Source organism: Coenobita brevimanus, chromosome 56, assembly GCF_032717465.1.
Source record: "Coenobita brevimanus isolate Jiangsu-jjx chromosome 56, ASM3271746v2, whole genome shotgun sequence".
NCBI lineage: Eukaryota > Metazoa > Arthropoda > Malacostraca > Decapoda > Coenobitidae > Coenobita > Coenobita brevimanus.
In genome coordinates, this window is record NC_137009.1 from 23350569 (window position 1) to 23365024 (window position 14456).

The window sequence follows — 14456 nt, forward strand, 5'->3', positions numbered from 1 at the left end:
ACCATATTGTCTATCACTAATTAAGTTGTTGGATTCAAGATGTTTAACAATGTGCTTATTAATTATAGTTTCAAACACCTTACCAAGAGAAGATGTGACAGCTATTGGTCTGTAATCAGAGGGATCAGAGGAACTTCCTTTCTTTGGAATTGGGTGGATATTGGCTTCTTTCTTCATGTACCTTGTCTGTATTTTAAGTGGAACAATGTCGGGAGAGTCAAGTTCTAGTGCTGGGACATTCTGGCTGGCTTCCTCCAAGGTAGAATATCTGGCAAATGTACTGGCAAAGATATCTGCTTTCCCACGTGGGTCATAATGTTGCCATCTGGAGATTTTAGTGGGGGAATGGATGATGACTTGTTAAAGTTATTATTGAAAGAATTGAGAGTTGACCAGAATATTCTATTGTCTTTAGGGTTGTTAAGTAGTTTTGATGCTTGGTTTTGAAGAAAGTTTCATTTAGCAAGATTTATTACAGCTTTTGCATGGTTCCTAGCAATTTTAAATTGAGAAAATGATTCAGATGTTTTTGATTTCAAGTAATAGTTATATGCTGATGACTTTTGGGCTGTTGCTCTCGCACAGTTGCTATCAAACCGTTTTGGAGAGTTCGATCTTTTAGGGAATTGTTGACTTGGTATGAATATATCCATACCAGCTAGTATTAAATCGCAAATGTGGGACTGGGTAGAATTGACGTCACTAGAGAAAAAAGACTGCCATGGAATGTCATCAAGATAATTTCTAAATTCATCCCAGTTTGCCCTATCAAAGTGCCATCGGGTCACCCTGACAGGTTCAGAATGGGGAGGTTTGGGAGGGTTAACTAATGAGGCTTTGATAAGACTGTGGTGAGGGGATCCAAGTGGGGACAGTATTTCTAACCTGTACTGATCTGGATTATTTGTCAGGAACAGATCCAAAAGATGGGCATTATGGTCAGGATTATCTGGTATTCTGGTTGGTTGCTTTACCAGTTGTGTGAGATTAAATGATTCCGCAAACAGCTCGCACTCTAGACCAGCACCGTCAGACCTTGCAGAGTGCAATAACCATTCAACATTATGTATGTTAAAATCACCCAAGATGGTAATTTCGGTGTTAAGAGCAAGATTAAGGTTACTCAAGCTTGTGGAAATGGAATCAAATACACTGGGTTCAGAAGAAGCATTGAGAGAGCAATAAACTACACAGATATATTTGGTAATATTTTGACAGTTTAGTTTATACAATGAGTAATCAAAACTGCGTGAAGTGAAGTTTAAAATGGTGTCAACTGCATATTGGGATTTGATATAACAACAGGTACAACTTTTATCTTAATTCGTATTTTTAATTGATTATACTTTGATTTGCTGTTTTCTTTATTTCATTGTCTATTATACATGTTTGTTTATTTCAGAATACTGAAAGTTATTGAAGTCCATCAGTGACTGACCATGACAACTAGATCTAAGGACTACCTATGCAAACCGGAAAATAGAATTGAAGGAGCAAAGCTGCCTTCTAAGGGACAAGTTCTTTCATTCTTTTTGCACCTTCACATAAAAGAGGGTAAGACAATAAGGGAAAGTGCCACTACAGTAGTCACACGTGTAAAAGACTTTCGGGAGAAAGCTAGAATTCCAATGATCCGCAAAGATAATGCAATTAGTAAACTAGAGAAGTTGTACAAGAATTATCAGAGTATAAAGAAAAGGAAAAATAGATACAAGGAAAAACAGGTACAAACTGAGAAGGACTTTGAGACAGAAATGCCAAACTTGTTTGACATAGCCACCACTGATGCCCACACAATAATGACAAAGCAAGATGACTGAGAATTCCTAATTGCTCAACAAGAACCAGGCCGTAAAGGAACAATGAAGCCAAGTAATAGGAAGCAGACTGGAAAAGAAAACGGACCTTTGAAGAGGAAGATTAAGGAAGAAGAACGGAAAAGGCAATGGGAGAAGGAAACTGCAGACGTAGCATCTTCAAGCATGGTGCAGTTGGTGTCATCTTCCAGCAGTAGCACAGATGAATCTGCAAATGAAGAGGAAGGCTCTGTTGATGCTGTTGCAGGAAGTAGTAAGTTCAAACGTCGCAGGGGCACACAAAACATAATACCTCCATCTCTTTCAGTGGCTTTTGACAGGAGAAAATATCAGATGGGGCTGCTTTATTGTTTTAACAGAAACACTGCGCTCAATAGGCCAACAGTCTGAAGAATTTAACATCAACCGTTCATAAACTCAATGCATGCGTCAGAAACACAGGAAATTCGTTGCAGAAACACTAAAGGCTCAGTTTCATGCTGATATCCCACTTATTGTGCACTGGGATGGAAAGCTCCTCAGAGATTTAACAACAAAGCAACATATTGACCATCTACTTATTCTAGTTACTGATAATGGGGTTTCCCAGCTCACGGAGGTTGCAAAGTCAGAAAAGTGGACAGGATCAGAACAAGCCGAGGCTGTAGTATCTTCTCTAAATGAATGAGATTTGAGAGAAAAGGTTATAGGATTGTCATCTGATACCACAGAAGCTAACACTGGACAAAAGCCATGTGCATGTATTCTCATCGAACAGGAGCTTCAGAAAGACCTTTTGTATTTGGCATGCCGCCACCATATAATGGAACTTCTTGCTGAAACAGCATTTACTGTACTTACGAATACTAGCAGAGGGCAAAATGTCTTGCTTTTCAAGACGTTTCAAAACTAGTGGGAGTCCATCAACAAAAATTCCTATGTGACAATAGCTGATTACGAAGAGACAGCTGATATCACTGACCCTGAACAAGTGCCGTGGCCAAAGAAGTCACTGGTAGAGCGACAAGACCTCCGTGATAAATATACGGAATTGGTAGAGCTAGCATTGATTTTCTTGAGAGTCCACTTTATAGCACCAGGTCGTGTACACCATGCAAGGTGAATGTCCTAGGTAATAAACTCATTCATGATTTGGTTATTACATTGTCAGTTTAATCCAACAGTCAGGGAAAATAATGGCCCTTATCTGATGTGTGTCTTTGCAGTTATGGTATACCTCAAAGCATGGACTGAAGCTCTTTAGCATGCATCAGCACCAAACAATGATCTCAACCTTTTGAAAGCCCTTGACGACTATGCCAGTGTCAACACTGCTTTATCAAAACCTGTTCTAACCAAGCCTTCATCACATCTGTGGTACCTGTCAGAGGAGCTCGTGGTGCTTGCATTTTTTTATTCCTCAGTGTCCACACCTACAAAGATGCTTATGGCAAGAGCAATGAGGGAATGCAAGGGGACAGAAGATGCTCCTGAGCGACAGGTAATCAATCCAGCAAATGTTAAGCAATTAATCTCTCTGGTTTTGTGACCAAACGGTCTCTATCTTTCTTTGAAAAGCTTCATCTCGCAATTGACTTCCTAAACCAGAATCCAGACACTTGGTCAGTTCTAATGGATTATGGAGAGGAACTTAAGGTTGTCAATAGCCTCACTGTTACAAATGCCCATTCAGAGTGTGGAGTTGCTCTCATTGAAGAGTATAATCGTCTACTGACACGTGACGAACAGCAAACCCAGTTTCTGCTTCAGGTAGTGATAGGACATCGTAAAAAGTTTCCTGACGCCAGATAATCAACGTTTATCGGGCAACAGTGAGTGTTTAGCAACCATGATGCACCCGTCTTTGAACGGCTAATACTCCCTTAGAAAGGGAGGGGGGCCAGTTTGTTTGCATTTTATATACCTAAGAACCACCCTAATATATATATATATATATATATATATATATATATATATATATATATATATAACTGATTCTAATATAATCATGACAATGAAACTGCATTAAGAAGAGTAAATAAGTATTATTTAATTTATTGTAAGAACCCACAATCAGGTAGATTTTAGTGTATGGCATACCTAAATTTTACGTTCCTTACACTATGACAAGTTTCTGCACTTTTCAGGTTTCATACTGTCATGGGATTACCGACTCATTCGGCAGCCACATTAATGATTGGTCTGCTCATAGTAAAATCATCAGCAGGTAAGCGACGTCTCTCAAGTACTGTGGCTGCAGAGGTGGATACAAATGGTAACATGGAAGCCATACAGGCATCAACTATAATAAATCGTCTGGCTGAACAGTACACCCCAAAGTGTCTCAGAGCTGTGATATTGCCTGAAGAAGGTAATAAATCAAACTCGCTGTCAAATAATGGAACAAGCACATATCCAGAATATGCACTAAATTCCAGACAGGTCAAAACTTATGCAAAAAAATCAGTGGAAACCCTAGTTGTAGACCAAGCAAAAACAGATGTGAAAATCATCCTCAGTCAGAAAAATTCTCATCAAAATCATAAAACACTGAAATACATAAAGAAATACATAACCAGAGTGAGTCCGTATTCCTGCATAACGTACATGATGCCAGAACCACCCGACTCCCAACTGTTGACTTTACTAACAGACGCTTCCTCCAACAAGCTAACACAATACTTCCTCGTCCAAGCCAACGACGCCGTAGTTGCTGAACGTTTCCTCCTGGGTCAACGCCTTGGGAAGGAGCAAAACATGGCAGTCATCATCCCACAGACGAATCAAAACAGTACCTACTGGCGTGTGTTAATCCGCCAGCTTTTCCATCCTTCAGGCTTCCCCAATGTTCTCAGTGTAAACAAATGGTCCAGTGACAAGGGCCTTGCAAATACCAATGACATATTCCCAGATCAGATGGCTAATTTCTACGGAACCAAACTTATAGGCTCTGCTTTGCAATACAGGCCACTTGTGGACTATGAGATTGTTGAAGGATCCAGGGTGGTGATACCTAAACCATCCATTGACATTAACACTCTGGATGCAATCGCTTATAAACTGAATTTCACCTACGACATCGTCATGCCCGCTGATGGTGAATGGGGTGTTCTCAAAGATGATGTGAGTATTGGGATCTCTCTCCCTCTGTGTGTGTGTGTGTGTGTGTGTGTGTGTGTGTGTGTGTGTGTGTGTGTGTGTGATTTCAGTTTGAACTAAAATTTCTGGCAAGTCCTGTTTTTCCTAATATTTGGTAGTTATAATGTGAACAATGACAGGCATGTTTCATGGCTTTACAGGGCACGCTGAGGGGAAATACGGCTTTCACGTACAGTTTCTGGTTATTTGTTAATATGTCCTACATATTTAACCTTCATGCATACAGTGATGAGCATTAAATCAAACGTGTACCCTCATATTCATGTAAATGTTTACTAATTATTACAGCAGTTGCATCATATTTTAGTAGCACCAAACTAACTTTAGCCCCACCAAACATGAATGGCAAAAAACGAGTATCAGCTGTTCCAAAAACTAGTTGCACCAAATTAATACATACCCTGTGGTAAATATTAACTGCTGCAAATATTAACTGCTGCAGATATTAACTGCTGCAAATATTAACTGCTGCAAATATAACTGCAAAAAATATTAACTACAACAAATATAAACTTCAACTAATATTAACTGCATCAAGAATTGCACCGAACAAAAATTTACTGCACCGGATATTTTCTTCACTAAACATTATTTCTGACATTGAATTCGGATAAGCCAACCCTTCTTTGTACCTTGGTCATGACGCAGAAACAAGCATATTCAGTGGATCCCAGTACTAATTTTCTTCTGTTACTCGTCAAAGAAATGGATTGGGAAGATGGATGACCCTGAGTTTGGATAATCAAATGTCTAGCTTCGCCGTGTATCGTGGAAATCCTTTCGTTCTGAACATGTCTTCTTTCTTAATCTCAATGCCAACTGTGATGTTGAATTCGAACGTGCCACCTCTTTACGCCTGGTCGTGGTATAGGAACGAGCAAATTCACTTGATCCAATTTGGGTTATAGGTTATATTCTGTCTTCGTCAAGCACTCGGAAATTATTACAAAATGCTGGAGGCTTGTTTTCTTGTCGATTAAAGTTTTAAGGATACAACCATAACTCCTGAACCAGTCTCTTCCTTCATTTTGGAGGCCAATGGATCAACGTTATAAGTTGCGATGAAATTCAAGCCATAAAGTACAAACAAACCTTGTCACTGGACCCCGTCATTCTCAGTCTATATGTTCTCTATCTCACTTCACTGATTTGCAAAACGTATCTCTCTAACTCACTTCCGTTAGCCTCGCCATTATTGAGAAGAGACCCAGTTCACTGGATTTTGTCGTTTCCCATCTCTCATTTTGGGAACTTGGTTTCTGCTCCAGTGTTTAAGTTTTAAGTACGTGGCCATAAATTCCGGTTCAGTCTTGTTTCTCATCAAGAAGGGCCATTAGATTGGCGTGATGGTTGATGCTGAAGGCCAATTACTCCTTGAGCTTGGAATGATAGCGACGAATTCACCACAATTATTTCAATTTAACATGCCTATATTTTCGTCATTTATCGGCTTATTTCATACAGCTCAGTTGCCGGAGACAACACTACGCTCTTCCATTGCATTACTTCATGAAGAGCACCCTATTTCAATTTCGATCTCTTGTTACAAAACAGCAGTCGAAATAAAAATATAGCAGTTTTAGGTCAACTTAAAGTAAAAAATATATAGGTCCCATCGTTCTCTACCTCACCTTCTTTTCCTAATTGAAACTCAGCTGTCCGAGTTGAATAGCAAACCCATCTCTGTATCCTCTCACTTTCTCTATACTCATTTCAAAGCCAAAGGTGACTTATGCATATGTAAGCAACGACATCACTCGCTCTCGTGTTCCTGAACTTTAATCTTCTGAATTCTGTACTCTCTGACTTCGGCTTTCCGGTCATTTTCTGACCAAATATAATTGTGCTGTTTACTTATGCCCTAATTCTACTGACTATGAAAAATTCCTCGATTATCATAATTCTAAGATGCAACACATACTACCTATCTGTCCTTTCTCTAAAATATCCATTCTAGGAGATTTCAGTGTTCACCACCACCTTTGCATCTCCTCTCATTTCGCTGATCCACCTGGTCAACAAGCCTACATCATTTCTATCCTTAATGACCTTGAGCAACTTGCACAGCACCCTACCCATACCTCTGACCGCCTTGGAGAGAGTTCCATTATACTCGACCTCTTCCTTGCAACTAATTATTCTGCTTTCAATGTTGATCTTTCCTCTCCATTGGGCTGCTCCTGTCACAATCACAGAACCCTGTGGACTCTCCAAAGGAGCGTCAGTTGTGGAACTTCTGAGCTGCTGATTGAGAGACCCTCAGGAAGTACTGCTTTGTTTTCCCTGGAATGATTATTGCTTCCATGGCCAAGATCCAGCTGAGTGTGCCTTGCGCATTATGGAAGTTATTATCTCGGGCACGGAAGCATACTTTCATTTCTCATATCCATTGAATAATGCAAAAAAAAAAAAAATGGCTTATTCACTCTTGTACTACTGGTGTCCACAACAAGAAGGCCTACAAATGGTACCGGAGCCAACCCATTCCTCCATCTCATCTCTTATATATTTCTGCCCAGAATCGTGTGAAGTCTTTTCTTCGCACAGCTAAAAATAATTTCATTCATATTAAATGCTCTGAACTCACCAGCTCCAATTGTCCCCGCTCCTTCTGGCACCAAAAACCTTTCTAACAACTTTACCTTACCATCCTTCCCTTCTTTTTAGCACTATGATAGCTCTCTAACTATTTCTTTTACTGGTAAAGCAGAACTCTTCGCTCAGACTTTCTGTTATTTCACTTTGGACGATTCCAATGCTTTTCCTCGATCACTTCCCCCCTCTGACTTCCTCATGGGTGACATTACAATTTCTTCAATTGATGTATATTCTGCCATCACTGGTCTTAATACTAATAAGGCATATGGGCCTGATGGGATCTCTCCTGTTATCCTCAAGAACTGTGCTTCTGTGCTTACACCCTGCCTAGGTAAACTTATCTGCCTTTGTGTAACAACTTGTACCTCTCGTTCTTCCTGGAAGTTTGCTCTCATTCAGCCAGTCCCAAAGAAGGGTGACCATTCCCAACCCTCTAACTATCGTCCAATTGCTTTAACATCCTGTGTTTCAAAAGTTTTCGAGTCTATTCTTAACAAAAAAAAATAAAAATAAAGCATCCTTCCTATCAAAACCTTCTTTCTGGTCGTCAGTATGGGTTCCGCCAGGGACGCTCCACTGGCAATTTTCTCACTTACCTCTCAGACTACTGGTCATCCCCCTTTCTTGACTTTGGCGAAAACTTTGCAATTACACTTGACATCTCAAAGGCTTTCGATCGAGTTTGGTATAATTCTTTTATTTCCAAACTTCTCTCTTACGATTTCTATCCTTCTGTCTGTGCCTTGATCTCCAGCTTCCTCTCTGGTCGTTCTATAGCTGTTGTTGTAGACGGCCACCGTTCCTCTCCTAGAGCTATCAATAGTTGTGAACCTCAGGGCTCTGTCCTATTTTATTCATCAGTGACTTGCTAAGCAGTACATATAACTGTCCACTCATACGCTGATGACTCAACCATTCACTTTTCCATTCGCTTCCCACAGCGTCCATCTCAGCAGTTACTTCAACAAACGGATGAGGCAATAACACACCTAATGTCTGATTTAGCTTATATCTCTGATTTTAATGCATCTAAAACGCAGTTCTTATGTCTATCAACCTGACAAAATCTTCCACAAAAGTACCCTCTAATTTCAAACAATATCCAGCTCAATCCTGCAGCATCTTTAGACATACCTGGGGTTTCATTCTCTTGGGATTTACCTTGGAAAGAACATATGCTCCCTTGTAAAATCAGCATCCAAGAGACTGGGTGTTCTAAGTCGACTCTATGCATTCTGTACCCCTACGCAGTTGTTGACTTTATACACAGGTTTTATTCGCCCCTGTGTAGAGTACAACTCTCACGTGTTGGCAGGCTCCCCATATACAGCTCTTCTCATTAAGGTGGAGTCAAAGGCTTGTCTTCTCATTACTACTCTCACTGGCTCTCGTCAACCTCTGTCTTTCCGCTTCATGATTGCATCTTAATCTCTTTTCTATCGCTACTTCATTGGTCACTGTTCCTCTGAACTTTCCACTTGCATTCCCTCCACCGGTACAACGGGCACGTAGGACCGGTCTAGCAACAAACTCTGCCAAACTCTCTAATGCAAGAATTAACTGTTACTCCCAGTCCTGGATGTATGCAACAGGTCAACTCTGGAACAGCCTCCCTCTGTCTGTATTTCCTCCTGCCTCTGATCCCAAGTCTTTCAACCTTAGTGTGCCCAAGCATCTTGAAATGAATGGTTCTTGAATTTGGCTCAGTTATCTATTTTTTTTTTTCTTGGAGGGAAAACTTTACAGGTTCCTGGCCTTTGGTTTCTTCTTCCTTGCATAAAAAAATAAAAAGTCTCCTCCATTCCCAGGGTCACTGGACTGGGATAATGGGTGACGTTGAGTTTGGGCGGGCAAACTTCTCCTTAGGCCTAATCATGATGCAGGAGCGAGCCAGTTCCATGGATCCGACCATCATGTACTTCATGGATGCCCTCACCTTCATCACAGCCAAGAGTCCCCCGAGTTCGCCCTGGAAGAAGCTCATTACTCCTTTCCAGTGTGAGTTAAAGTTGGATGTTCCAGTATAAACAGTATGGTGGATTGTGCCCTGAATGTATTTCTTCTGGAATTTACTACCTAACCAACTATTTCATCTTCTGTCCCCCTCCATCCTTAACCCGTCACGTCCCGAGGTTTTCTGCACCTCCGACATCCCCCAATCCCGAGGTATTTTTGAAAAAAATTTTTTTTGGCTAAAACCTTCGCTTTTGGTGAGAAACATCGAAAATTCATAGAGAAATCGCTCACCTGAGGTTTAAAATACTCAATCCAGGTAGGAGTTCCTCCTTACCTGACTGGGTTTTCTAACATGCTGGCACCAAAGAAAACGAGTTCTATGGCAGGGTAACTATTTTATCCACTCATAAACGGTATTTATTTACTTACTTGGTACGAATTTATATGTAGTATGAGAGTATATTGGTTTTTAAGCAGTAATAAAGGCATTATAAGCATTTTCACTCACTAACTAATCACCATACCTGACCTTTTTTTGCCACATTACCTGATGATTATTTCTGACTGTTTCTTCCCCTAATGCTATGTAAACATTGTCCTCCACATTGTCATCGATTGGGGAATCACTCTGGCCCTGAATATCTTTACTGGCCAGGTCACTGGTAACAGGTGAATTGCCGAGACAATGGCGTGAGGGGGGGGAGGGGGGAAGTTATGCGGTGTAAGGCATTGTCCCTGCTTGGCATCTTGTAGAGGAATAGAGGAAGGTGTCCCGTGTATATGTGCCAAAAATCATTAGCGAAATCACGCACGAAAATTGAAAATTGTGCAAATTAGGGACCTTGCAATTGCACAATGTACCGGTACGTCGCCGGGACTGGCAAATGCAAATCATTGCAACGTACCCATACGTCGACGGGACGGGGCGGGTTAAAACTCAACATGAAGTCTCACAATACTTTGGTGCTCTCCTTTTCAGTCACGTGAGTCAAGGTATCCAGTTGAACCTAATCATGAAACAAAATCAACATTTCCGAAGTGCATCAGACTGGGCCATTTCAACCTAATTCAAGCTAAGTTATTTCTGTGTAAGTCATAGTAGGATTTCTGCAGCACGTCAATGTAAGGTTTTTCAATATAAGTCAATACAGGAAATTCCAATGTAAGTCGGTGTCAGATTTCCAGCATAAGTCGATGCAGGATAATTTAAATTTAATGTAAATAATTCCAGCATAAGAAAGTGTACGATATTAAAGTTCATATATGTAATTCCAATGAAAATGGGCGTAGGAATTGCTAGCGTGAGTCAATGTAGGACTCAGCAAATAGTGAAATAGTTACCTTCCCATAGAACTCGTTTTCTTTGGTGCCAGCCTGTTAGAAAACCCAGTAAGGTAAGGAGGTACTGCTACCTGGATCGAGTATTTTAACCTCAGGTGAGCGATTTCTCTATGAATTTTCGATGTTTCTCACCAAAAGCGGAGGTTTGAGCCCCCCCCAAAAAAAAAAAAATTTCCTAAAATGGTCAGGATTGGGGGGAGTCAGTGGTGGAAGAGTGATCGGGATGGGTCGGGTTAAGATCATCTGCGTGCACCCATTTAGTATTACTAGTGGATAATTCCTGTATTTCAAATATGTTACCTTTATGAGTTATCATGTGGTGTGAGCCTGTTAATTTATCATCTAATTTAGAACTATGTGTATATGAAAGAGTAAATACTGTCTCCGACCTCGTTGTGGATAGGTGATGGAGGTGAATGCTGACATTGTACCATGCCCTCATTAGATAAGGCCAGGTTAACTTTGACTTACTGATATATATTCTGAAAGACTGTCATTTTAACTTTCACATACTCATCCCAATATACTGAGTGGACCGGGTTTCGACGACAGTATTGAATATGGCAATTCTTTATCAAACCCACATTAGACAAAAAATGGAGTTTCATCAATCGATGCATTAATGAAACTACTGATTGAGGCCACAACTTGGGGTATCCACTCATCCCAACAGGCGCTCTGAGAACTTAAATGCCCCAGGCACCCCAATACGTTTCTACTTTGTCTTTCGACAAGGCTATTGGAAGCTGGATGGCTGTGTACATTACATTTATTGATGTTATACTGCATACGAATCTCAACAAGAAGATTATTGTTGAATTCCGTGCCATTATCAGTAACAATAGTAGACTGTTTAGTGAATGGTGATGTGATCTATAAATGCAAGTGCGACACTTATAGAGGTCTTGTCATGGAGAACCAGGGGGACACAGTAACGTGAAAAAATTAGCGACTGCTATGAACAAATACTCGGCACCGGATTTCGTTATAAGAGGTAATTTAAGGAGTTTAATTCAAACGGTTTCTTAAGGACGTGATGGAATTGGATATTGCAAAAGTGGGGCAGGTAATCCGGTTGACCTTTTATGACGATTGCAGGAGACACAGGAATCACAATGGAAATGAATGTCCTTCCGCAAAGTAGGCCAAAAAATAAAATGAAAGACGTGCTTGTCACAAACATTAGTCTTCTCCCAAATGGGATGCATGGGGTGTGTTATGATCGATATGGAGTACTGTAGGTATTAGACCAGTGGGAACAACTGGTTGATGTGTACCTCTTTATTAGGTACCTGTATATCTTCCTTGTAAAGGGATGTCTTCCTGTTCAAGATATCATTGTCTAACTTGAGATCATCTCTTGGTACTGGCAGAGTAGGTAAGGATGAAGCATCTCCATATTCTAGAAAATAAATAACCTTGGACCACAGAGGCTCTGTGTACTGACAATAATATAAACTACATCTGAGATTAGAGTGGTGTGAGGAGCATCATTGGGTTGACCTGGTGAGACTGCGCGGTTAAGTGACGTGAAAGAGCATCTGCAACTACATTTGATTTTTTTTTTTTTTTTTTTTATGTGTCCGACTCTGGGCAAAGGCTTCAGGGCCTATAGCTCGGGGGCAGTAGCCCATCCCAAGGCCCAATAGTCCTCCTACACCTCCACATGTCACCACTTCGGTGCTAACACTCACCGTCCATATTGAATACATGCTAGGGGCTGTCTCATACAAGACTGGTGTATGGTATTAGAGGGGGTATTTTTACATGTCGGCGGGTCATCTGGTAGATCAGGAAAGTCTGTTTTTTATGAAATTCAAATCCTTAAACTGTTCCCTGCCCCAGCCGGGATTCGAACCTAGTCCCATCAGGACTGCAGGCCGCCTCTCTACCGACTCAGCCACCGCCTCCCTCTAAAGTACTGAAAGGCTAGGTCTTGCATAACAACTGACCATCATGCCAGGCGACCTGTAAGATTTCTTCTTTTGAATAAATCACAAAGTGGGAGATGATTTGTTTGAATATGCACTGGATATCCGTATATTATATCTCTGAAATGTTTGAGAGAGCAAACAAGTGCTAAAGCATCCCAAACAGTAACACTGTTGTTGCGTTCTGCGGTGTTAAGGACACAACTGGCATACGCAATTACACGTTTCCCCTTTGCATGATCAGCTTGCACCAATACTGCACTAGTTCTTACTGCAGGTGCATCTGTACAAAGAAGAAAAGGTTTCTTATAATCAAGGAATGCCAGAACTGGGACATTAGCAAGTGCAGTCTTCACTGTTTCAAAAGCCTGTGACCGATCTTTGGTCCAAATACAAGGTTCATTTTTCTTAAGTAATTAGTCAGAGAAGTGGCAGTTTGTGCGTACCTTTGAATATATCGCCGATTGCAGCCACTCAGACCAAGAACACTCCATACATCAACAGTATTGGTAGGTTCTGGGAAGTTAGAAACTGCTTTAACATTCTCATCTGTTGTGAATTCCTTCAGCATCATCCACATGCCCCAGAAATTTAAACCTCTCACGTAAAAAGCCACATTTACTGAGATTAACCTTTACACCTACCATTTGAAGGCAATCAAAAACCTGTTGTAGCTTGGCAAAATGATCTAGGATGGACTTATTCACTAAAATTATGTCAGCTTAACGGGCAGAATGGGAATGACCCATCATACCACTAAATACACAATGTGTCAGCCTCATGAATACAGATGGAATGTTTGTAAGATCGAGGGGGCTTCATAAATTGATTGTGTCCAGAAGGGGTACTGAAAGCAGTTATTGGGTGAGATAACTCTTCCATTTCTACTTGTCTGTATCCACTAAGTCATGCAAGGTGAAAACTACGTCATTCTGGCCAAATGATTCCAGTAAATCTCTTATGACTGGTAACGGGTATAAATCAGGTACTTTATGATAGTCAACCATAGGCCTAAATTCTCCATGTTTCATGGGTACTTGAAGAAGCAAACTGTTCCACGGACTGACAGTGTTCAGTGATGTCCTGATCTAACATAGCCTTTACTGTTTCGTCTGTTTGTTGTCGCAAGTCGCAAGGTATGTAGTAGTCTACATGCACATAAAATGGCTGAGTACTGGAAATTAATCCAATAGAATGCCGTATCTTGTCCGTATTCCCCATAGGTTCGCCAAGTAAGGCAACAGCATCTCTACATGTCTGCAAGAGATTTAACATTGCTCTTTACATAGGGGAAAATTGACTGGATATACATGTGAAGCAAGGTTACTTGAAGGAGTCGCAGTTTTAGTCTAGAGTTTTGAGCTGCATACACACCAGGTGACTTAACATCATTTAGTGGTTACAGAGAATGATATATCCTGGCACACCTTTACAGCCAATGGGTACAACAGGAAATACCCAATCTTTGTACTGTTAAAGTTAGTGGAGCATTTGTGACATTCAGTAAATACAAATAAATTTTTTTTTCCTCCAACGCGTTACACAATGCTGACTCATAATATCAAGCCATTCACATAAAACGTCTCAGGTAAGGTTGGTGCATCCTCTCCTTCTTTTGCACCTACAGCACTGACAGAAATTTTTGTGAATTCGTGTGGCAACAAAATTGTGCACC

General features: G+C 40.7%; 1 protein-coding gene across 1 annotated transcript in view; it reads left to right on the top strand.

Moving 5' to 3' along the window:
- The first annotated feature begins 4406 nt into the window (after window positions 1-4406).
- The window catches only part of LOC145401661 (glutamate receptor ionotropic, delta-2-like), a 49571-nt gene continuing 39521 nt past the window's right edge, over window positions 4407-14456 (top strand). The window contains exons 1-2 of the mRNA XM_080273851.1: window positions 4407-4919; window positions 9362-9551. Of these exons, the coding sequence (XP_080129977.1) occupies window positions 4407-4919; window positions 9362-9551 (703 nt within the window). The remainder of the gene's footprint in view (window positions 4920-9361; window positions 9552-14456) is intronic.